The 20,371-nt window shown below is 42.6% G+C and overlaps 9 protein-coding genes across 9 annotated transcripts; 4 read left to right on the top strand and 5 right to left on the bottom strand.

Moving 5' to 3' along the window:
* Nucleotides 1-1,035: 1,035 nt before the first annotated feature.
* SS1G_05144 (predicted protein) lies at nucleotides 1,036-2,882 on the bottom strand (the record flags this gene model as incomplete). The annotated part of the gene is made up of 2 exons (XM_001593666.1): nucleotides 1,036-1,800; nucleotides 1,866-2,882. 2 exons carry the CDS (start codon nucleotides 2,880-2,882, stop codon nucleotides 1,036-1,038), a joined length of 1,782 nt encoding a protein of 593 aa, XP_001593716.1.
* A 1,684-nt stretch (nucleotides 2,883-4,566) lies between these two features.
* On the top strand, nucleotides 4,567-6,254 carry SS1G_05143 (predicted protein; the record flags this gene model as incomplete). Its single annotated transcript, XM_001593665.1, has 3 exons — nucleotides 4,567-5,343; nucleotides 5,412-5,790; nucleotides 5,851-6,254. The coding sequence occupies 3 exons, from the start codon at nucleotides 4,567-4,569 to the stop codon at nucleotides 6,252-6,254; spliced, it is 1,560 nt and encodes a 519-aa protein (XP_001593715.1).
* A 1,112-nt stretch (nucleotides 6,255-7,366) lies between these two features.
* On the bottom strand, nucleotides 7,367-7,890 carry SS1G_05142 (hypothetical protein; the record flags this gene model as incomplete). Its single annotated transcript, XM_001593664.1, has 2 exons — nucleotides 7,367-7,411; nucleotides 7,468-7,890. The coding sequence occupies 2 exons, from the start codon at nucleotides 7,888-7,890 to the stop codon at nucleotides 7,367-7,369; spliced, it is 468 nt and encodes a 155-aa protein (XP_001593714.1).
* A 739-nt stretch (nucleotides 7,891-8,629) lies between these two features.
* On the top strand, nucleotides 8,630-9,355 carry SS1G_05141 (predicted protein; the record flags this gene model as incomplete). Its single annotated transcript, XM_001593663.1, has 1 exon — nucleotides 8,630-9,355. The coding sequence occupies one exon, from the start codon at nucleotides 8,630-8,632 to the stop codon at nucleotides 9,353-9,355; it is 726 nt and encodes a 241-aa protein (XP_001593713.1).
* A 993-nt stretch (nucleotides 9,356-10,348) lies between these two features.
* On the top strand, nucleotides 10,349-11,924 carry SS1G_05140 (hypothetical protein; the record flags this gene model as incomplete). The annotated part of the gene is made up of 3 exons (XM_001593662.1): nucleotides 10,349-10,388; nucleotides 10,890-11,002; nucleotides 11,088-11,924. The coding sequence occupies 3 exons, from the start codon at nucleotides 10,349-10,351 to the stop codon at nucleotides 11,922-11,924; spliced, it is 990 nt and encodes a 329-aa protein (XP_001593712.1).
* Nucleotides 11,925-13,225: 1,301 nt separating this feature from the next.
* On the bottom strand, nucleotides 13,226-14,979 carry SS1G_05139 (predicted protein; the record flags this gene model as incomplete). The annotated part of the gene is made up of 3 exons (XM_001593661.1): nucleotides 13,226-14,111; nucleotides 14,242-14,494; nucleotides 14,961-14,979. 3 exons carry the CDS (start codon nucleotides 14,977-14,979, stop codon nucleotides 13,226-13,228), a joined length of 1,158 nt encoding a protein of 385 aa, XP_001593711.1.
* A 303-nt stretch (nucleotides 14,980-15,282) lies between these two features.
* SS1G_05138 (hypothetical protein) lies at nucleotides 15,283-16,203 on the bottom strand (the record flags this gene model as incomplete). Its single annotated transcript, XM_001593660.1, has 4 exons — nucleotides 15,283-15,373; nucleotides 15,428-15,819; nucleotides 15,919-15,954; nucleotides 16,018-16,203. 4 exons carry the CDS (start codon nucleotides 16,201-16,203, stop codon nucleotides 15,283-15,285), a joined length of 705 nt encoding a protein of 234 aa, XP_001593710.1.
* A 462-nt stretch (nucleotides 16,204-16,665) lies between these two features.
* SS1G_05137 (hypothetical protein) lies at nucleotides 16,666-18,430 on the top strand (the record flags this gene model as incomplete). Its single annotated transcript, XM_001593659.1, has 3 exons — nucleotides 16,666-17,772; nucleotides 18,242-18,375; nucleotides 18,421-18,430. 3 exons carry the CDS (start codon nucleotides 16,666-16,668, stop codon nucleotides 18,428-18,430), a joined length of 1,251 nt encoding a protein of 416 aa, XP_001593709.1.
* Nucleotides 18,431-18,743: 313 nt separating this feature from the next.
* On the bottom strand, nucleotides 18,744-20,135 carry SS1G_05136 (hypothetical protein; the record flags this gene model as incomplete). Its single annotated transcript, XM_001593658.1, has 2 exons — nucleotides 18,744-19,992; nucleotides 20,044-20,135. The coding sequence occupies 2 exons, from the start codon at nucleotides 20,133-20,135 to the stop codon at nucleotides 18,744-18,746; spliced, it is 1,341 nt and encodes a 446-aa protein (XP_001593708.1).
* Between the last annotated feature and the right edge of the window lie 236 nt (nucleotides 20,136-20,371).

The raw sequence follows: 20,371 nt of genomic DNA, 5'->3' as shown, positions 1-20,371 counted from the left end.
TAACTCCCAACCAACAATCCAAATACTACAAACAAACAACAAACAACAAACAACTAATCACCAAATACATATCCTTATAATAATATCTTTCATGTAATCTTACAAAATCTCGCCCTCTTTTACCCCCCTTATAATATCCTAATATCTCAGAAATCAAAATCAAAATCAAAATCATCTCAATACTAAGTTATACGTAATTAGTTAGTTAGTTAGGATGTGGAAATTTGTAATTTGTTGTGGGTTTTTTTTATTTGTGTTTTTAAAAAGGGGGAGAAAGAGATAGAAAGGGGTGGAGAAGGGTGGAGAGGGAGGGGAATGGGGGGAATAGAAGGGAGAATGATAAAAGAGAATGAGAAGTTCTTTAGTGATGAGGGGAGATTGTGTTTGATGTGTGTTTATGTTGCTATTGTTGTGTTATTGTGTTGTTTTGGGGGTTGGGAGTTTAGGATGATACACGAGGATGAGGAGGTTTTGATTGTTGTTGGTTTTTTTTTCCTTCGGATTTGAAATTGGTGTTGGAGGTTTGATTTTGGATATTGGGATATTGAGTGATGGGGCTGGGGATGAAGGAAACTTTTTAGATAATGAAGTAGGGAAATATTTTGGAATGTTGGGATTACTTACTAGAGATAGAGATATTTGATGGACTGAGAAGCTGAAGGTAGATTTGAGGTTTATGTTTGGATGATGAGCTTTTCTAGCATTTAGGGTGTTGGAATTATGAAAGTGGGAAGTTTGGGGTTGTTGGTATTGAATGCTTTTAAGAGGTAGGAAGTGCAAAGAAGTAGTCTAGTTAACACTTTGTATTTCCTGGAGATGTATAAAAGGAACGGAGCTTTGTTTTGGAATGAGGTGAAGGACATGATGATTTGTTAGAGAAAAGCGTTTGTAGAACCCATCTTAGTTCGTCTTTAGATATCTATCGTGATTCTTGTGTATAGACCTTAAAATTTTAATTTACGATCTGGTGATCTCATCTCCCACTTCTCATCTTCTACTTTCCATATTCCCATCTCTCATATAAAAGCTCCCCAATCATCCCACAAAATACTTATTCAAAACAACATCATATCTCATAAACTCACCACTCTTCATCCTGCCACCCAACAACAACTTCCTAAACTTCTCCTCCTCAACCACAACACCACCCACATGACCACCAATATAAGAACCACGCATAGATTTCCAATCCCTATAGCTCTCCAATTGCTCCTTACTAAAACACCTCAGCTCTTCATTCAACAACTCTGTCGACAGATCCGAGCCTTTTCCATGAATATCATTGATACCATCCAGAACTAATAAAAATCGCATTCCTAATTCCTTGTGCGCAAATCCCCTTTCGATCTTGGGGTTGAAATAATCCTCGCAATTCGGCTGATTTTGAAAATGATGCCACATGTGTGGAAAAGAGACGATGCATTTAACTTTTACCCAGCCAGCGCACAGGTCGACTTCTTCAGGTGAAGAAATATGTGTAGCTTTAAACCAGGACGCGGTATGTTTTCCCGGTTCTTGGAATGAGAATATTGGTTTGGATCGACCCGTGGGATCATCTAATCCGGTGGTTAGAAAGTGAAAATTCTCAGCGTGTTTTGATTCTGAGGTGATGTGTATCGATAGCGAGGAGATTTGCGGAAGGATGTCTAAACAGAATTTGCGGAAACATATTTTCTCTATTGGTTTCTTGTCGAGGGCATCTCTATGCATAGCTGGGACACTGTGTTTTCTTGCATCGAGACGTCGAAATAGGGGTTTAGGGATGGCAGAAGGCTTGGAAGAGTCAATCCAAAGATATGCCTAGGCTATGTCAGTATGGACATATAAATAAATTCATGGGATCTAATGAAACACATGAGACTTACAGATGATGGAATCTGGCCAAGTTTGAGAAAAGACCGATAAAAACACGTCGTGTTGTAGCCCAAGTCCGAAATTAACCTTGACGTTGTACGAGCCAAATCTTCCTGTGATACCTCATCTTGAGAATTTACTAGTTGCATCCATTTTGCTTGGATTGAGATGATATTTTCGCCCATTCTAACGGAAAACATCAACTGAGCCAGCGCACCATTGTATAATGAAGGCAAACATTCCTTAGCCGCTTGGAACGCGTATCTAGCAATCAAGGTCTTTCGACCCTGTAGTCCGAGATCATCACGTACTTTAATAGCAGCAGCAGCGTTCTTTAGCCACACAATCCATGGTTTGTATAATTTTGAATGAGGCAACACATCTTTAGTAAGATAAATATGTGTCCTAGCGATGGTCCTCCCATCATTATCCGCAATAATTCTCTCTAGAATTCTGGCGAGATCATCTGATCGCGAGGGCCCATAGTACCGTCGACTTTTACCTAGAATATTAACATCCATATGGCCGTAAGCATCATGTTTGCCAAATTTTCGTGCAGAGTAATATGCAGACCAATGACCGACAGTCTCGAGATGACTTCGAAACAATTCACCAAGTGGACGCCCTTCAAATAATTTCCTCACATTGGCTACTGCTTGTCTGTAATAATCTGGGACAATATCTTCTGCTGGCCATACCAATGGTACCAGAGTCGCATCGTCGGAGAGATAGCAAAGATTTCCGAAGTCTCTGATGAAGTTCTCGCAGATTGCGCAGGACATCATACGATGTTTGTTGGGTAGGCCGCGAGAAAACATCTCGTAGATGATATTCATACCAAAATCCTTACCTGCTGGATCTGATTGTTTAATATCTGCATGGAAAATGGGTCCTTTTCTGTTTCTTTCGTTCTGTGAGACGGTCAGCTGCATGGCGGCAACTAGAGGTTGGATTGCACGTTCATCTCCGCTTAGATCGGAGATGTGATATCCATCTGGAAGATCTACGATCTCGAAAAACTCATCCATTTTGGCACGATTTGTTGTTAGCACTTTCGTGTTTTCTTGGGATTGATGTAGTCTGGTGGCACTTAAGTATCTGCATTGTTGAGGGTCAACCGCAGTACTGCCAGCAGAAGGCATGTCGTAGGAAGTTGCTCTACGGCTCTGCCGTATCCATAACCTTCCATACCATATACGAATAAATGATATCGCTAACGCGAGATTATACTGCATTTATATAGTTTATAACGCTCAATGCTTTAACTGGGCGTAACCATCCAACAACCTCTTTAGACTATATGTCTCGATTTGCAGGAAGTGTGAAACTGTGTGATTCTAGTGCGATTAATTTCGTACTTTCGTGCCTCTGCCGTAAGAGATACACTGAACAGCTTTCGATACCATTCTATCCATCATGAATCATTAAGCATACAAATACACTTGTATTTAGCTTTGAAATCAGCGATTAAGACATACGATATCTAGCCAAGACTTCAGAGCTGGCCTTCTGCTATCATCGCACGTCACATCATTGAAGTAAATAGCATCTAACTCAGTAATATAGCTATATTGTACGACAAAAATGTCTACGACTTTCCGTATTCTCATATCTCCCTTTGATGATTATGACCAAGATCATTTGAATCCGTCAAGTCACCATTGACCTTCATAAGCACTTGCACGTGGATGGAACGTGACCTATCTCAATAAAATCCCCCGATCAAGGAATTACGACCGAAAGTAACAACCTACTCCTCTTTCTGCTTATCACGATTTGAGTATTATTGTCATGATCGATTTGAGCACCCATGAAAGATCAATCGCCCACGTTGTTCCACGTGTGACCCATATTAATTTAAGTGGAGTGCCGGATGGAACGGAATATTAATCTCACCTAAATGAGATTTGTGATATCTCCTGCATCAAAAGCATCACTAATAAAAAAGTCTTTCCTCAATAGTGGTTTAATGCCACCAATGTGCTATCGTTTCTCGGGGTCTCGGTCTTATGAAGCGAAAACATTGACAACGGCAAAAGTGGCAAAAGTGGCAAACGGATGATATATTTTATGTAACTTCCGGATGCAATTAATATGATGTGCCAAGGTCCAAATAAGCAAGAGTGTTCCGCTCATCTACAAACTCATCCTGTTGGTACAGGGATTTTGACCAGATACGGCGTCAAAATTTTCTTGGTTGAAAGCTTGAGGCATGGCAAGCAAACATTCCCGGCGCTTATAAGGTTATTGAGACATGTCTCCTTCTTGGCAGACAAATTGTTTCGATACCGAGCAAATGGCTTCAATGTCCGGTTCCACGTCTGCTTTGTCAGTATATCCATTACCAAAGTAGAAGAGGACTTGTCTTCATTGCTTTTTATGGCACTACTGTGTAGCTGATTTGAATGGCGAGATCAAAGAATTGCTGGGTTCGCGATTCTTTTGAGAGCATATTGTTGACTTTTGGGAGTGATCATGAAGAGGTCCACATATAATGTGATCCGAGCCTCATAACTCATTTTGAAGATCTCGAGAAGCGCTTCAAGTGATCGTTCATGTGGGCCTTTTAACATTGATGGATATCAAGGATATCACGGTCATTCGCCCTTTACATTGTGTCCTTGCTTGGGAGTCTGTGATTTCATGAATGCATACTCTTTTCCTTTCTTCAGAAACTACTCCATATAGAGTTGCAACTTGCGTGATGACCTGATGTCTGGACACAGCGAATTGGAGGTTGTCAATCAGCCTTTTGAATACTATGGCCCGCAGCAACATGACAATTTGAGTCAAAAGGATGAGCATGGCCGCCCATATTATCAGGAAAATACCAAGTTCATAGGAATGCCGGTATTCCCTGCTGAACTGCCATTCGAAAACTCTATACCCAACCCCATTGTATCATCGCACAGGACATCATCAAATCTATCAGACCGACAATTCACCAATATCTCTGAGGCCCCTTCCTCTCCGACACTACACAGTGCACCTTTGATCAAACAGCCTGTATCGACAGAGAAGGAGACAGTGGAAAGTATACAGGGTACCCAAAAAGAGAGGAGACCGTGGAAATGGTACATGTTAGGAGGCGTCGTCGCGCTGGTTGTAATTATAGCCGCTGTGGTTGGGGGAATAGTTGCATCTAAGAAGAACAAAACATCGAATGTGAATGGAGTATCGGGTGGAGCTCCTTCTTCAAATAGCAATAGCTTATCACCAACGAGCTCCGCCTCGAACAATTCACCAACCTCTACGTATACAGCATCTTCAGTGAGCTCTACTATTGCTCCATTCCAGAGAAACGTTGCCGCAATCTCCTACGCATCCAACAATGTCAACAACTCTAGAGTGTATTATCAAGACAATCAAGGCCATATACTAGAATCACATAGCAATGCGTCGAGCGAGATTTGGTCGACAAGTCAGATTGTAACCGCTAAAAATGGTTCATCATTTGCTGCGGCTGTGACGATGCCAGCCAACAACTTCGTAGGATGCCCATCACCAAACCCCGAAAGGTTCTTTTCGAAATTACGCAGCTGCTAACTAAAATATAGGAAATCACTGTATTATACTCCGATTCTGACAATCTGCTTCATGACATTATATATGATGTCGCATCAGATTCATGGAATGAAGGAACCTTGTCCTCTGAGAACTACATCATCTCCGAGAATTCAAACGTCGCGGTGATGTACTGGCAGTGCCTTTTATGCACCAACACAACCATCATCTCTTTTCAAGATGTGAACAACAAGATACAGGTTGGAAACTTAACCAACACGGGTTGGGTTTTGACCCAAATAAATGTTGATGTTGTAGATAATACTGGTCTTGCGTTGCAACCATTCTACCGTCTCAACCAAGCACATCAGATAAATTTGTACTATCAACAACCCAATAGTAACATGGCCATCTCAGCCTGGGAATATACCAGTGTGTTTTACTTTAGATAATTTTCTATGTTATATGTTAAATGCTAACGAGATTTTGCAGCTCAAAATTGGCTACTAAATGCAGCAACATACTACTCCCTAACATTCGGCGTACCAATTGCCGCATCGGCATCGTACAGTAGTGTCATCTGGACGGGGAACGTAAAAACCGGCTTCGAAACCTGGGGAGAAACACTCACATTATCGCATCTTGGCATTAAATCCAACACATACATGGGGGCTCATAATGATTGGGAAGCAATGGGTATCCACCCTTCGGCAATGTCAAATTCCACACAAAATCCCAAAGTATTTAAATCGATCGCGGCCACGGCGACTGGGGCTGCTTTTGCCGTGGTGGCTATCGATGGAAAGCCAGATGTGATAGAAGCATATCAGGTTGAGGATGATACGATTAATTGGAGTTCGGCTGGAATTGTCGATATTGGTAAGACATGGGGATAAATGAAATAGATGAAATAGATGAAAATAAAATATATATAATTAATAATCATTCACGTATTTTTAAGAAATTATGGAAACCTTTGTAACATTACATACGAAGTATCTCAAATATGAGAAAAGCTTCAATCAATGCCCATTTCTTTTCTTCAAATCAAAATCATATTTGTCTTCGTGTTAATCTACAATTTTACACGTTACATTTCAAAGTTCAAACGCAAAATCGAAGTTGTAACCTCCTGGCATCATTGACGTCATAGTGAATTTTTCCATATATTGCTCACAGACATGCATATGCAGGAGCTGCAGGATGCTTCTGCAGTCACGCTCTAAAGCGGTTGATTCAGGGTCGTTTTCGGGGTTATTTTGAAGACATTTCTTTTTGGGTTTGGTTTTTTTTTGATTTTCGTCGTGTTTTTCATGTGAAATTATTCGTGTAAGGGTGGTTTGTAGGTAATTGATTAATTGATTCTTATTGAGAATTGAAGAGAAAAAAAATAAGATAAAAAAATTAAAAGACAAAATAGTATATTTTCATTCTCTATCGTCGATAAGAAGGAATTTGTTAATTAGACGCAAAAGGGGAAGGAAGATGCAGTTTAATCAAAATATGGACAAGGTAAAGAATGGAAATGTTTGGAGAGTTTGAAGATACAATACCTTTTTGACGGAGTTTTCCTTAATGCATTGACTATGTCATTTGTCTATCATTATGGCCCTATTATATTTCGTCCTTTACTTCTTGTCATTAGAAACACACACATTACCATAACCCTCACAATCTCCCTTGGTGATTGGGCACGATAGATCCTCCTTTCGTCCTACTTCCTACAACCTACACACTCAGGTCCATGCCACCTACCATTTTCAGAATCTTACACTCGCTCTTATGACCTTTGATGTTCCAACCTTCTGTCTGGCACTCCTGTATTTGTGGTCAATTTTAGAAACTATTCTCTCCAGATTTGGAACCTACCTTTCCACAGTACCATACCTCACTACAACCCTTACATCTTGAGAGTTCCTCTTCACTGGCTTTTCTCTCACACGATTGACATGTCACCCGGTTCTCTCGGCTGTTTTCTTCAATGTTTTCTGAAGCGTCAAGAAACCTCTTACTTATTCCTAGTAATCTCTCCAAGGATGTCGGGATAATCTGCCTTCCTCCATCAGTCCCTGAATCTAATCTGCAGAGAATACCAAAAAAATAACTCACAACAAGATCAGCCCACGCACACCTGATGTATCCCTGTTTTCCCTCCCGGACCCCGTGTCTCCTCGGATTCGGCACCACAACCGTATGCCCTTTCTTTAATTTCTTGATATCAAATTCATCCCCACCTCTATTCCCATCCCCGTTTCCACTCACACTCCCCTCCAATTGCGCAGGCGTTAATGGCGCCTCGAGAATAACCGTTAGTGCAAATGACACGCTAGCTGAATCTGTGCAAATAAAAGTAGGAGTGGTGGAGAGTGTCATGTTTTGGGATATTGTTGCTAAAAGATATGTTTTTCGGGGGGTTCCGGGTGATGCTTCAACGGTAGGTGCAGTGCGTGAGAGATCGACGGTGGGGTTGAGAGGACAGGTGGAGAAGGTTAGGAAGGCGGGGGACAGGAGGTTGGGGAAGTTTGGGGGCATGTCGACAGGATGGGTTTGATTGTTAGGAAGTGATTGTCGAGTGGTGAAATGCCGAGTTGGGATGTGAGGGTTGAGGGGTTGATTGATTGATTGATGACAGCGAGCCGAGCTGTAGACACTTTTGAGGTGAAACACTACCCGAAACGTGGTGATATGAAGGGGTTCGACGATCAGGTATCTTGATAAGCCATCGCATGCTGATCCTGCTTAAGCACTTACTTGAAGATCGTCCACAGATGCCGAACTTAATCAAGGTTAGGATATCAAGGATATCAAGCATATAAAAAAAACTTGGACGAATAGCATCTTCTATCAAGGATGGTTCGACAAACCATTCGTTTTCACGTGTTAATCACGTGTAACACACCCAAATCCCTTATTATGAATTGGAGTGGATGAATTTTGGATGGAAATGCAAAGCAAGCTAGATTCAGTAAGTTGTGTTGTTCAATGTAACGAGGAGTGGTTGATCCCTCCCCATTTACGACTGGGCGGGAAACATCTCTCCACCTTACTAATAATATGACCACTCATCATTCCACCACGGAGACTCACCGGTAAATCACCAATTTTTGGGGTGGAGCTGCGGATCGAGTCAGTCGTCATACATGCATATCCATGATAGTGACAATTTACGACCCAGTTCTGATATTTGAGATTCAATTCCACTCACGTTTCTACTCTCTTCAGACAGTTGTTTCTAAGAAACTAAAAAAAAAGGAGAGAACCAGCCATCAACATGTCTACCGATGAAATTATCTCTCCCCGAAGCGGGATCCCTCCTATCCTCAAATGCCCATTCGAGATTAGGTTGATGATTTACCGACACTTGATCCCTTCAATCGACCCTTCGGCAGACTTTAACTGGACTTCGGCTTGGGATCCGAATCACCCCAAATCTCGCTGCGAAGAACATGAACTCTACTCACCGCCTATACTTCACACAAATCAAATGATCTATCGAGAAGTCTTGAACGAACTCTATTGTTTCCTACCTTATCGGACGTCGATCAGCAACTATGGTATCCGATTCTTGGGCTACACATTCATCAAACCACCACCAGCTTTCCAGTATGTCCACACGCTGGACCTCACGATTCAAATCAACAGCTATTCTCATGCAAAAATTGCCAATATCTTGAAATCCTGCGTGGAGACTACCTGCGCAAATGGACAATTACGTCGCCTACAAATTGGTCTCTCGTTTAGTTTGCAATTTTTTCAAACAAATAGGGGGAATCCAAAGGATCTTTGCAAGATGTTGGAGAAGAACCTCTACCCGTTAAGGAGGAACCTTCGTCGCCTAAACCAATTCGTCATCAGAAGATTGACCGAGAAAGATATTTCGAGTTCCAATCGAAATATTTCGAGTTCTTTTGTGGTAGAACGAGAGGAGTTCTTGGATACTGTTCAAGGGTTCATGAACCAGTTGGCAAGAGAAGTGATGGGTCGCTGCAATTCTTAGCTGAAGCAATCGAGTACGAGTGCAGCTCATATGTTCAGCTTCGGCCATGGATTAGACCATGTCGACTATCTCGAAAGATATTCCTCCCCTATTTCACATGGGCACAGCAAACATCTACTGGTGCATACAACTATGGATGAGAAATCTGGGACGTTCAAAGTTAGATTATGTTCTTCTATCTTAACACGAACCTTATCTTCAGGTAAATCCTAGAATATGTATTAGGATGAATGGCATCAGACATTACACCAAAATGTACATCGCCTCTTTCTTCGATGCGTACACTTCCAGACTCCAAAAGTTACCTTATCCCAACCTTCATGTGAGATAAGCATTCTCCTGGTGATCAGGGACTGTCTCATCTTATCCTCAAAGATATTGAACACGGAAAATAGGTCAAGGATATCTGGTCTATCAAGACACCACCTTGAAGACCAAGAAGAGATGAAATGTTTTGAGAAGTCCGAGAGCGAATGAAGGGGGTTTCGAGTCTGGATGAAAATGATGATGAATGCGGGGGTCATGTATTAGTTCAAGCAATATTTGAGCACAAATTTTCTTCAGAGAGAACTCAGATAAAGTTGAATGGATAGAATGATGTGATGTATTTTACGATATCTACTTGTTAGCCCTATCATAGATTATATGAAAGTTTTACATCATCACAAGTTGAACTTTCATCCAAACACGGTGTTCAACAATGCACGCACGTGATAAATTGAAACAAAATTCGAACTCGGGGCACGGTCGAAGTCTAGAAGTACAAAAGACGAACCCACCTGATACTCTGCACATAAAGATACGAGTTTGAAAGGGATCAAACAATGCAAAGTGCTCTTTCCGGGGCATATATTTCGCGCAAGTTGGTAATTGTCCGACCATTAGGATTCGTACACGAAGTATATATATATGCGTGCGGGAAAACCAGCGTTAAATCCCATCGACTCGCTCTGCGCGCTCGGTGTTTCTCATGAGACGACAATTTGAATCCTCATGATCGTGTCAAACCATAGCCACGTTTACGCGCTTTTGGGTATGTGGTATTGGGATCATCTTTGCGATGAATTGTATTGCATTATTCGCAGTTTACGGAGGTCACAGCGGGGTTTTACGAGGAGCATAATGATACTCGTGGGATAATGGGATGCGTATTCGTCCGTGGAGGAAGGTTGCAATAGCATCTATCTCATTTGTTCTAGCGTTTGGAATTTTCAATACTAGGAGCTCTTCCTCTTCGATTGCCGGTGTGCATTTAATCTAGACTGTGTAATATGTTTTACATGGTGCGGAAAACCCCTCATCTCATGGACGAAAGGATCTCAAACGCTTGTAGTGTTAGTACATAAAGACTTTGGTATCCCATTAATTGGCGATGGCTTCCTTATCTTTCGGTTCTTGTCTGTCGTATTAAGGTATGATGCGTTTTTTTGTTCATGTTCATATATGCGTTGGCATTTTATTGTCATGTGCCGATGGTCTGTTTACCCACTTCGAAATTCTTTTATGGTCTTTTGACTGACTTTCCTTTCTATAGCGTCGAGATTGTCGAAAGTGATTAATCGTGGGTATAATAGCACGATATCTAATGGCACTATATATAATGGCACGATATCTAATGGCACGGCATCCGGGAATATTCTGAGAATTGTAAGTCTCATGTTCATCCAATATTCACCTAGTGTCTTCTGCCCATTCGTATCCCTTCCAACCGCTACAATACTAACTATCACAGCAACCGCTTGGCAACTCGATAACTTTTGGCTATTTGTCTACTGATGGAAATGGCTATCGCCTCGGTCTCCTTGATCAACTCATTTCTGCTGGAAATACGGTCCAGTATGTTGGTTCCGTTCGAGTGGGTAACATGAGCGATAATTTTAACGAGGGCCATCCTGGAGCCGTCATCTCACAAATCGCCGAATATGCAAAGCTATCATTCTCTGAGGATCCCAATCTCGTTCTGTTGATGGCTGGTACGAACGACATGAACGACTTACTGAATGTCACTACCGCTCCGGAGCGACTCAGCGCACTTATCGATGAAATTATTTCTTCGGTTCCAGACGTGACTGTAATAGTTGCTCAACTCACCCCAGCTGCAAATACGACAGTAGAGAGCGCGATAGTTACGTTCAACTCTATGATCCCCGACATCGTCGCATCTAAAGTTAACACTGGGCAAAAGGTATCCACAGTTAACATGATGGACTATGTTACTGTGAATGACCTAGCAGATGGACTTCATCCGACAGATCATGGATATCAGCAAATGGCAAAAGCGTGGTTCGCGGGCATTCAGGAAGTGCAGAAGAAAGGATGGATAGATCCTCCGATTTCCACCAACATTACTACTGTGACCAACTCTACTATTGTTTCTACCAATGCTGTTAATGCTACTGTTGCTGTCACTCAGCCTGTTCGGACTACACTTCCTACTAGTACGAGTTCGAGCACAACTTCTAGTAGTAGCAGCACCTCTTCTAAATCAGCTTCTGACCGACAGTTCCTCATTCCTCCGGTGGGCACCATATCTCTTTCCGCTTTGCTTGGTTACTTTCTGTTCGCCTGAACACATTGGATGATTACGTTGAGGATGAAAGACGTCGCCCTACATAGGGTGGATTGCAAAGGGCAATAACCAGTGATATTTTGGAAATCAAGATGATCTCAAGAGGCTATAGAATCTGCTCGATTTCCCACGAAGGAAAACTGCTAGGCCTAGCTGTGAAGCTATCATTTCATCTCGCTAAATGACCGAACATAAATTCTAATATATCTCAAAAGCCGATCATCCAAAAAAATCATATACGCAGCAAACCTGTTATGTTGAATTCAGTTTGAGATATTTTGACAGAAAGGTCTTTTCAGTATATAATTACAAAGCACTTAATTTATTGATAATTTAAAATACTTTTTCCTATGATAATTATTTTTATTTTACTTGATTAGCTTGTGGAATTATTTATGTATGAATCATGATTCGATAAGTTTGAGTATCCTGAGTATCCCAAGCATAGCTATAATCTCCATTAACAAAAGAGAATGCCTACCTACCCCTCTACCTCAAGCACAAAAACTACCCAAACCCACACGAAGGCTACGGTCTTTCCCATATTCTTTCCCCATATCCCCTCAAGCCAAAACTTGTATACTTATACTCATACTCTATACACCTCTCTAGCGCAAATTACCAACGAAGCTAAAGCTAAAGCAAAAGCTAAAGCAAAAGCTAAAGCAAAAGCTAAAGCAAAAGCTAAAGCAAAAGCTAAAGCTATCCAACATCTATCTGCTCAATACCCCATGAATAAAATAAAAGGTTGAATACTTATTTCTAGATTATATATTAAGAAAACATTACATCAACACGAAATAATGAATCAAAGTTAATAATTGAAATACTAAATAAATAAATCAAGCAATAAGAATAAATCCATTGAAATGAATTGGATGTAAGTTTATTTAGATACCTATCCGAGGGTTCACCAGTTCTTTCTTTTAAACAGGCCAAGGGGCATACACTAATAACCATTATGTTTCTGGTATTTTTTTGGATTTTGTAATTAATTACAGTAATAGATCATCATTTGAGGGGTATGATTTAGAGTAATAATAACATGTATCCGCGACTGCTTCATCGGGGTCTTTTCTTCTCGCTAATTTGTGCTCGGGATACGATGTATGTAGAGTATACCCATCGAGATATAATTCCTAGGGCGATTTTTCACATATGCTTTCATTTAGCTCCCTTTCTATTTCTCCTCTTGTATGTGACTGGAACTTTCTGTATTAAGACTCCTTAAGTCCCTCACTTCGTTCCTTAATGTATCCTCATGATCCATATACGAAATATGCTGTCGTGACTTCAGCCATTCAAATTACATTCTTATTAATATCTCCCGCCAATCCCAATCCCAATTCCACTTCAACCCCTCCTTCCTCCACCTTTTTCATCATATCCTCATCAAAAACATGAGCTAACGTCATTTCCCCAGCCCAATCACGTAATTTCCTATACATGAGGCCGACCCTCTCCTCAAAAGCATTCTTCAGATTAAGATAGACTTCACCAGAAAAAGGTCTTTTTTCCAACTCAGGAGTCAGCGTTCCTCTTATCACTTGATCCAAACCTTCACTCAGATGCCCATCAATAGGAACTATCTTCCGAAATTGCTCGCGGCTCTGCTGCAAACTAAGTTTAAGAATATTGTCTAAAACGACACCAGTACGTGCTAATTCATATACAATAGCAGCCACCCACCAAACCTCGGTTTTTAGTTTAACAGGCTGAGGCCCCCAACCCTCATCTTGGGACGTAGGCGGATCAAATTCTGGATCAGAGATATGGCCACCTAGAGGCTCAGTGAATGAGGTTCCAAAGTCTCCAATCTTTACGTGTGGGTATCCATCTTCTTTATCTGATCCCCATTGCAAGAATACATTCTCGGATCGAAGATCGTCGTGAAAAATAGCTTCGCGACCCAAATTCTCTACCTTTGTATTATAATCCGGATGTTCGTTGTGAAGAAATGCTATGCCGCTAATCATTTCATAAAAAACTTGCCAGATGAACAGCTCTGGTGGTTTTATTCCTCGAGTCCGAAAACTTTTCGACAGGATACTGAGGTTACCTGCATCGCAATATTCGAAATAGAGCCCCATGGCATATTCTTCATCGCCATATCCAGGTTTGTATTGAACGAATGCTTCGAGATTGCAGATGTGAGGATGACCATTTCTGATATATCGGAGAGAGATTCTGGTTTCCTCATTTCTTAGCACGAAGACTTAATCTCTCTACTGAATGAGAGGAGCTTTTAGTGGCATCGCTGCTAGCTGTCAGAGGCGGCTCAAGAGCGCCTTCAGGAAGAGTGTCTGAACGGTCGAACTTTGTGAGATTTAACAGGAGCTTCAAGGCATAATGTTTGTTCGTTTCTGTATTCATGGCCAGCAAAACGTCACCCCATGCACCAGACCCAAGGTAACCCTTGAACTTGTGATTTTCGAAAGTTAATCTGGGATCGTCTCTCCATTTATTGCGACGAATAATTATTTCTTTTTGGCGAATGGCTTTAATAAAGCGAATAGCAGATACCTCTGCTGCCCGAGCCTTCTTTTCCGTAGTTTTGACATTGTGCTCTTCTGTTGATTTCATTTAGCGTACCCGGCGCAAACACAGGAAAATTATTTCTCGAACGGATCTGTGTGATAGAAATCACCGAGATATCAGAGAGTTGGGTTTTTTATGACATCCTAATGAAATTTCTTTGTCTGGAGATTGTGGCTTGATGGGGAGGAGGGCCGGAGTGATACGATGAAAGACAACAAGGTCGATACCTTTTAATATAATATGGACACCCTACCCGCAGGCCGCTCCATATAGGCATTGTAAATTTTTGCAAGATCCCAACAACCGCGGTTCAGTCAACGCGGTGACAGAGGATGGTTTGAGTGACAGTGGAGAGCACGAATAAAATAAGGAGCTAGCATCTGGACCCAGCAAAGATCCCATCAAGATAACCATCATTGATGACTATTGAGAGTTTGCTGCGCAGACTACATCTGCATCATCTTCTTTTCCATGTACCGGAAACTCGCTAATTTATACTGGAATTGTTATAAGACATTTTTTCAGAGAGGCTGAAGGCTTTCAACATTGGACCTCCCTTCAGTATTCGAGAAAAGAAAGGCAATACGTTTAGACACCACAAGCACCTTTGAACGGCCCAAAGATTATGGCCGACCTGCGGTTATATGTGTTGCCTATTGAGCCGCCGATTTTAAAATCCTTGCTTAGATTATTTGATCGTTTTGTTTTGTGTTCCTACATTCCTCCATTTCTGCAAACAGCGCCACGCTATGAGTGTTACCAGTAAGGAGCACAATAGCAGTGCTATATTGTATGGAATTCTAGGATTGACTTCATCTAGTCACTTTTTATCCCCGATTGGTGAGATTCTACTGTTGAGATAGTATTCCAGGTCCTCAATCTCTAAAACATCGGCGGAATGCTCGAGACCCCTATATTATTGTCAACACGGAACATCAACCACAAAAATCGGTAGGTAGACTTACGGGTACATGTTTAATTGGACTTCAAAGCCTTCCTCACGGAGAACCTCTGCAGTCTTAACACCCCATTCTGGTTTGACAAGAGGATCGCTGTCTCCATGGCCCATCCAAATCTTGGTATCCTTGTTGGCACCTCCTTCTGCTCCCAAGAATTCTCTGAGTTTGTTGTGTAATAGCAAATAGGAGCTCAAACCAAAGATTCCCCCAAGTTTTGATGGGCATGTAATTCCGGAAAATATTGCCATGGCCCCTCCTTGGGAGAAACCACCGAGAACGATGCGATTAGATGGGATCTTGCTATCTTCTATTTCGGATTTGATGAGTGAGTGGAAATACGCTTGGGATCGTCGGATTCCGGTTTCGTCTTGCTCGGCTTGGAGGTCACTGAAGGTTGTCTTTAGTGCTTGAGGTTAGCGATAGTTTTTATGTGTACCTAGCAGCAGAGTAGATACTATATGGATGAGTGGACGAACGGTACCGTTGCGCGGACTTACAATATCATACCACCCTGGCATGGACATCCCAAAGTTCTGAAAGATTTTTTGCATCAGCATTTCATTTGAAGATTATTTCTGGCTGTCATAAGATCTTACAACTGTGATGGGAATGGCTGGCGCATTTGGAAAAATGAATTTAACTTCTTGAAACTTTTGACGACGACGCCAATTCTCTGCGAGTGAAACCCATCCAGCACCACTGTCACCAAGGCCGTGAGACATGATGACAGTTGCAGTATGCTTGGTGACTGCGGGGATAGTGAGAGCTGATGGAGGAGGCATTTTATGGACTGCGGCGGTGGCAGATGTGTTGTTGAAGGTACTTGATAGATTTGAGGGTTGCAGATAGATGTTAGATCTTTCTAATATCTGCAGACGTTCTAAAAGGAAAGGTGGACGTTGGTTGAAATTGTTTGTGTTTCCGTTTCCGCTGCGCAAATAGATAGAAGGAAGCAGAAGCTCCCGAGGCTCTCTTCTTTCTGCCCCGCCTTATCGCGCTAAAACGAATCCTTGCATCTTCTTATCAAGGATGATTGAATATTATCTTTCAAGTACTCGGTGCTATCTTGTTTTATTATTCGTTTTGTCATCACCCCATAACTTCTGCATCCATCATATCATTTTATGATGTTGATAATGCTTTGATCTATTGAATGTGTTCTACCGTATCATCCCATAGTTTTGTACACCTCTTAAACATTTGAAAGAGCCGGAATCTCCAACCATTCACTTCAACCCAAAGCCATGGCTCCAACAACACCTCGAAACCAATCCCCGTCACAACGTCCGCTCCCCGGATCTCCAACTTATTCATATGCTTCTACGCTTCCGCTTGCGTCCACATTTTCCCTTGCGCTTCCTCCTCCGCCAGCCCCCCACCCTCCACACGCTGTCCTCACGAAAGCTGATCTTGAACTCTCCCAAATCGCCTATTCGGAACTCATTAGCACCGCCAAAAGTTACCGACTAGCACTCGCAGAGCTAAGCTCATCTGCATCCGCTTTTGGCAGCGCCTTAGAAGCATGTGCACGATTAAAAGAAGCACGATCCGAAGGCTTGGCTCCACCTGGTGGCAGTCTTAGCAATAGTTTTACGGCGAAAGGAAATTGTACTGGAGATAATTTGATGTCTGCTAGTGGAGTACACCAGTTGATAGCGAACCATCAGCAAATACTTTCAGAATGTGTGTACAGATCATTTGAGGTGCCTTTACTGCATGAATTAGACAATTGGGGTCGGCATATAGAGGAAGAGGAGGTGTCATATCGGAAGGAAGTCAAGATTAAGAGCAAAGAAATTCAGAAGATGGAGAAGGAGGGAATGAGACTACACAAGCAGAGAAAAAGAGACGTGCGAGGATTCAGGGGGCATTTGGTGGAGTTAACTACAAGACTCGACGGCCTTACAACACTCCACGGTGAACATTCGAGAGCCTTGTTGAGAGACTGTCAAGATGTCAGCACCAAGGTTGTCGAAGCTAGTTCCTCTCTCGTTCGCGCAGAAGTGGAAATTTTTGAAGCCCTCGCACGAAAAGGTTGGACGGGAGGTGGCCTCGAGGATTTACTCGAACATGGACAAGATCTCTTCTCCTCGGAACCTCCCATTGCAAACACAGATTCCAGTGGTAGCCCATCCAAGATTTTTAGTATTCTTCCACAAAAATCTATCCTTGTGGATGCCACACATCCCGCTCCCGATACACCGCACAAAAAGATACATCACAAACGGAGCGACAGTCTTCTTGTTGACAACAACCATTATCATTCTCTAGCTGCAGTCGCGGAACGTGATATAGATGGGGGATCAGTATTTTCTGAGCGAGATACGAGGATTCCGAATCGTTCCAGAGCTGTAAGGCCCTTCAGCCCAGAGCTAGTCGGAAGAAGTCTTGATCCACTAGAATTGCCTCCACCAAGCCATATTCCCAGCCTGAATCCATCTCCCAGTGAAGAGTACGTCGAGAGATCAAGATTTGAAGCCTTGGGATCCGTCACACCTGAAATATTCAAGGACCAAACTATCTTAGATTCACAGGTACCCTCAACGATTTCCTCACCGGAAATATTCGCAGAAACGCAGACGGAAAGGGACATAGAACCAGACGCAGTACCTGCAACAAGCACCGAAACAGAAATAGACCAAGAGGCCAGCAGTCTACATTCGGAAGGAACCATCCGCGGAGACGAGCAGCCAATCCCACGTCCCGAACACGAGTTTGAACAGGACGAAGAGAGAAGCGAGCAAGGATGGGTTGATAGATTTTATGTTTAAACGATTAGCACGTACATTATGAACTCGAGCGTACTAATACCCCTTCTAGATCATTTTATGTTTTGGTTTGTTTTGTTTTCATCTCTTTCCAGTCAAGCGTATACAAGGTGTTTGGGGTATTTACTTTGGGTTCTGGGTTCTGGGTTTCGGCTTCTGGGATGGAGTTATACAAAATTATGTGATGTATGAGGCGATTTGGAGGTGTGCTAACACGCTCAACGATAATAGAGCTGAGTAGAGTAGAGTAGAGACAGTTTCATGTTTGATGATAGATAGAATGACCAAATAAATTTTCATGCTACATTCGTTCGCTAGGAGGAAGTCTCGCGCCATAACTCCTTTCGTTCAATCACCCGTGCATCCGCACCTAACTGGTTGGTCATTAATTACATTTCTTTACCATCTACCTTCTTCGTGTGTAGTTTCTCGTTTTTGCGCAATCTCGGGTATAGTCTCATAGCATTTCCAATCAATCAAGTTCCTATGTGTCGTGGTCCAAAATGTCACTGCCTCTTGCGGTTCATCTTCCCCCTTTCTACAAATAAAAGCCTTTAGTCATCCTTTTCTCCTCCCACAACTCCAAAAATCCCTAGGTATGTATCGAACCAGTAGATCATCTTCCAGTAAAGACTCGCTTTAGCCCAATCAAACTCGCCCGTCTCTGTCCTTGGCACCGTGTCCCCTATGATATCCGCACTAAACCAATTTAATAATGGAATGTTGGACAAGACTTGTTGCGTGTACGATTTTTGAGGGAGTAGGGCTTGATCGGCGGGAAGGAGCTGCAGGCGTTTCGCGGTGGGGATTTTGCGACAGTAAAGGGAGGGCGCCTCGGGAGCTGCAGGACCTGCAGAAGAGGGTCGTTGTTGAAAGGCGAGCGTACCACCCGTGATTGTGGATGTTGTTAAAGTAGTGGTGTCGATAGTATGACTGGTAGCCTGAGAGCCTTCTGGAGACTGGCCACGGTCCTCGAAGTGCACGCTTCGACCGACTTGCGACATTTCGGGGGTAGTCCAGGAGCGGGGGAGACCCGATTGTTGAAGCGAGCGTTCTGCGCCAGGAAGTAAAGGTCCGGGATCGAAACGATGTTTGTTAGCATTAGAACGAGACGATCGCGTCGATGGTACTGTAGAAACTCCTGGTTCATCTTGTGCGGGTGGTGCACCGCGATACAGTTCTGCGGTGACATAATGACCAAGCACTGGCTGCGGAGAAGCTTCCATAGCTAATTCTGCTGCCTCTGCTGATTCAAACGTAATCTTAATCCAGTGCTTCCCACCAGCATACTTCAAAGCTTTCGCCTTTTCTTCTTTGGTCAGTGGACGTCTTCGCAGAACAACAGGATCTCGAAGGTCTGTTTTGTATCTACGTTGATCCAGAGGGGCATCGCGAGGGTAATCTTCGCAAATGTGACCAGCGATTCTTTCATATTCGGCGATAGCGGCCCATTGATGTTCTGGCGTGAAACCTCGTAGTATAACCTCTGTAGGCTCCTTGTGTACAAATCTCGAAGATGAGCCGCCATTGCCCTCAATTGCTGCCAAGGCATTGTTATCTCGCAGATTGCTTTGCGATAATGAGGGTTGTATCGAGGACTTGCGCTGTCCTGATTCTGTTGTAGCCGCAGCTCGTCTTGCGAAAGTGGCAGCAAAAATTGCATCTGCGGCTGCTAAGGTCGGGTCCTCTTTTTTCAAAGCTGGAGTGCCAGTTCTTGATCGAGATCGTCTTGTCGATTTGCCAAAGGATCCTGTCTCCGGGACTGTTCTTCGAATTCTTGCTACGCCTGGATTCCCATCATTTCTATTTGAATCAGATTGATAACCCTCCATTGTGTGGACTTGAAAAGCTTACCCAGGGAATAGCATGGCATAAGGTCTTTTGACACCATCATCGCCTACATAACACTCGTCTTCTGGAACATTATGTAATATTAAAGGCGGCATTGTAAAATTCTAAAGGGAGAAGAATGTAAATGTCTCAAATTGAGGTGGTGGTTTCTAGAATTCGTGAGGTTTTTTGTAGTTGTGTTCTGGAAATCTTTAGAATTCTAAGATCTACAGTAATAATAAGTCTCACAGCGCGACAAATCAAAAAGTATTCGTTGCTATGGGAAGAACACCAGAAGACAAAATTTAGAAATGGCAGGGATCAAGGATTCACACAGGCGGAGGGGAGCGCC

Source organism: Sclerotinia sclerotiorum, genomic scaffold (assembly GCF_000146945.2).
Source record: "Sclerotinia sclerotiorum 1980 UF-70 scaffold_6 genomic scaffold, whole genome shotgun sequence".
NCBI lineage: Eukaryota > Fungi > Ascomycota > Leotiomycetes > Helotiales > Sclerotiniaceae > Sclerotinia > Sclerotinia sclerotiorum.
This window is presented reverse-complemented; position numbering and strand designations above follow the sequence as displayed.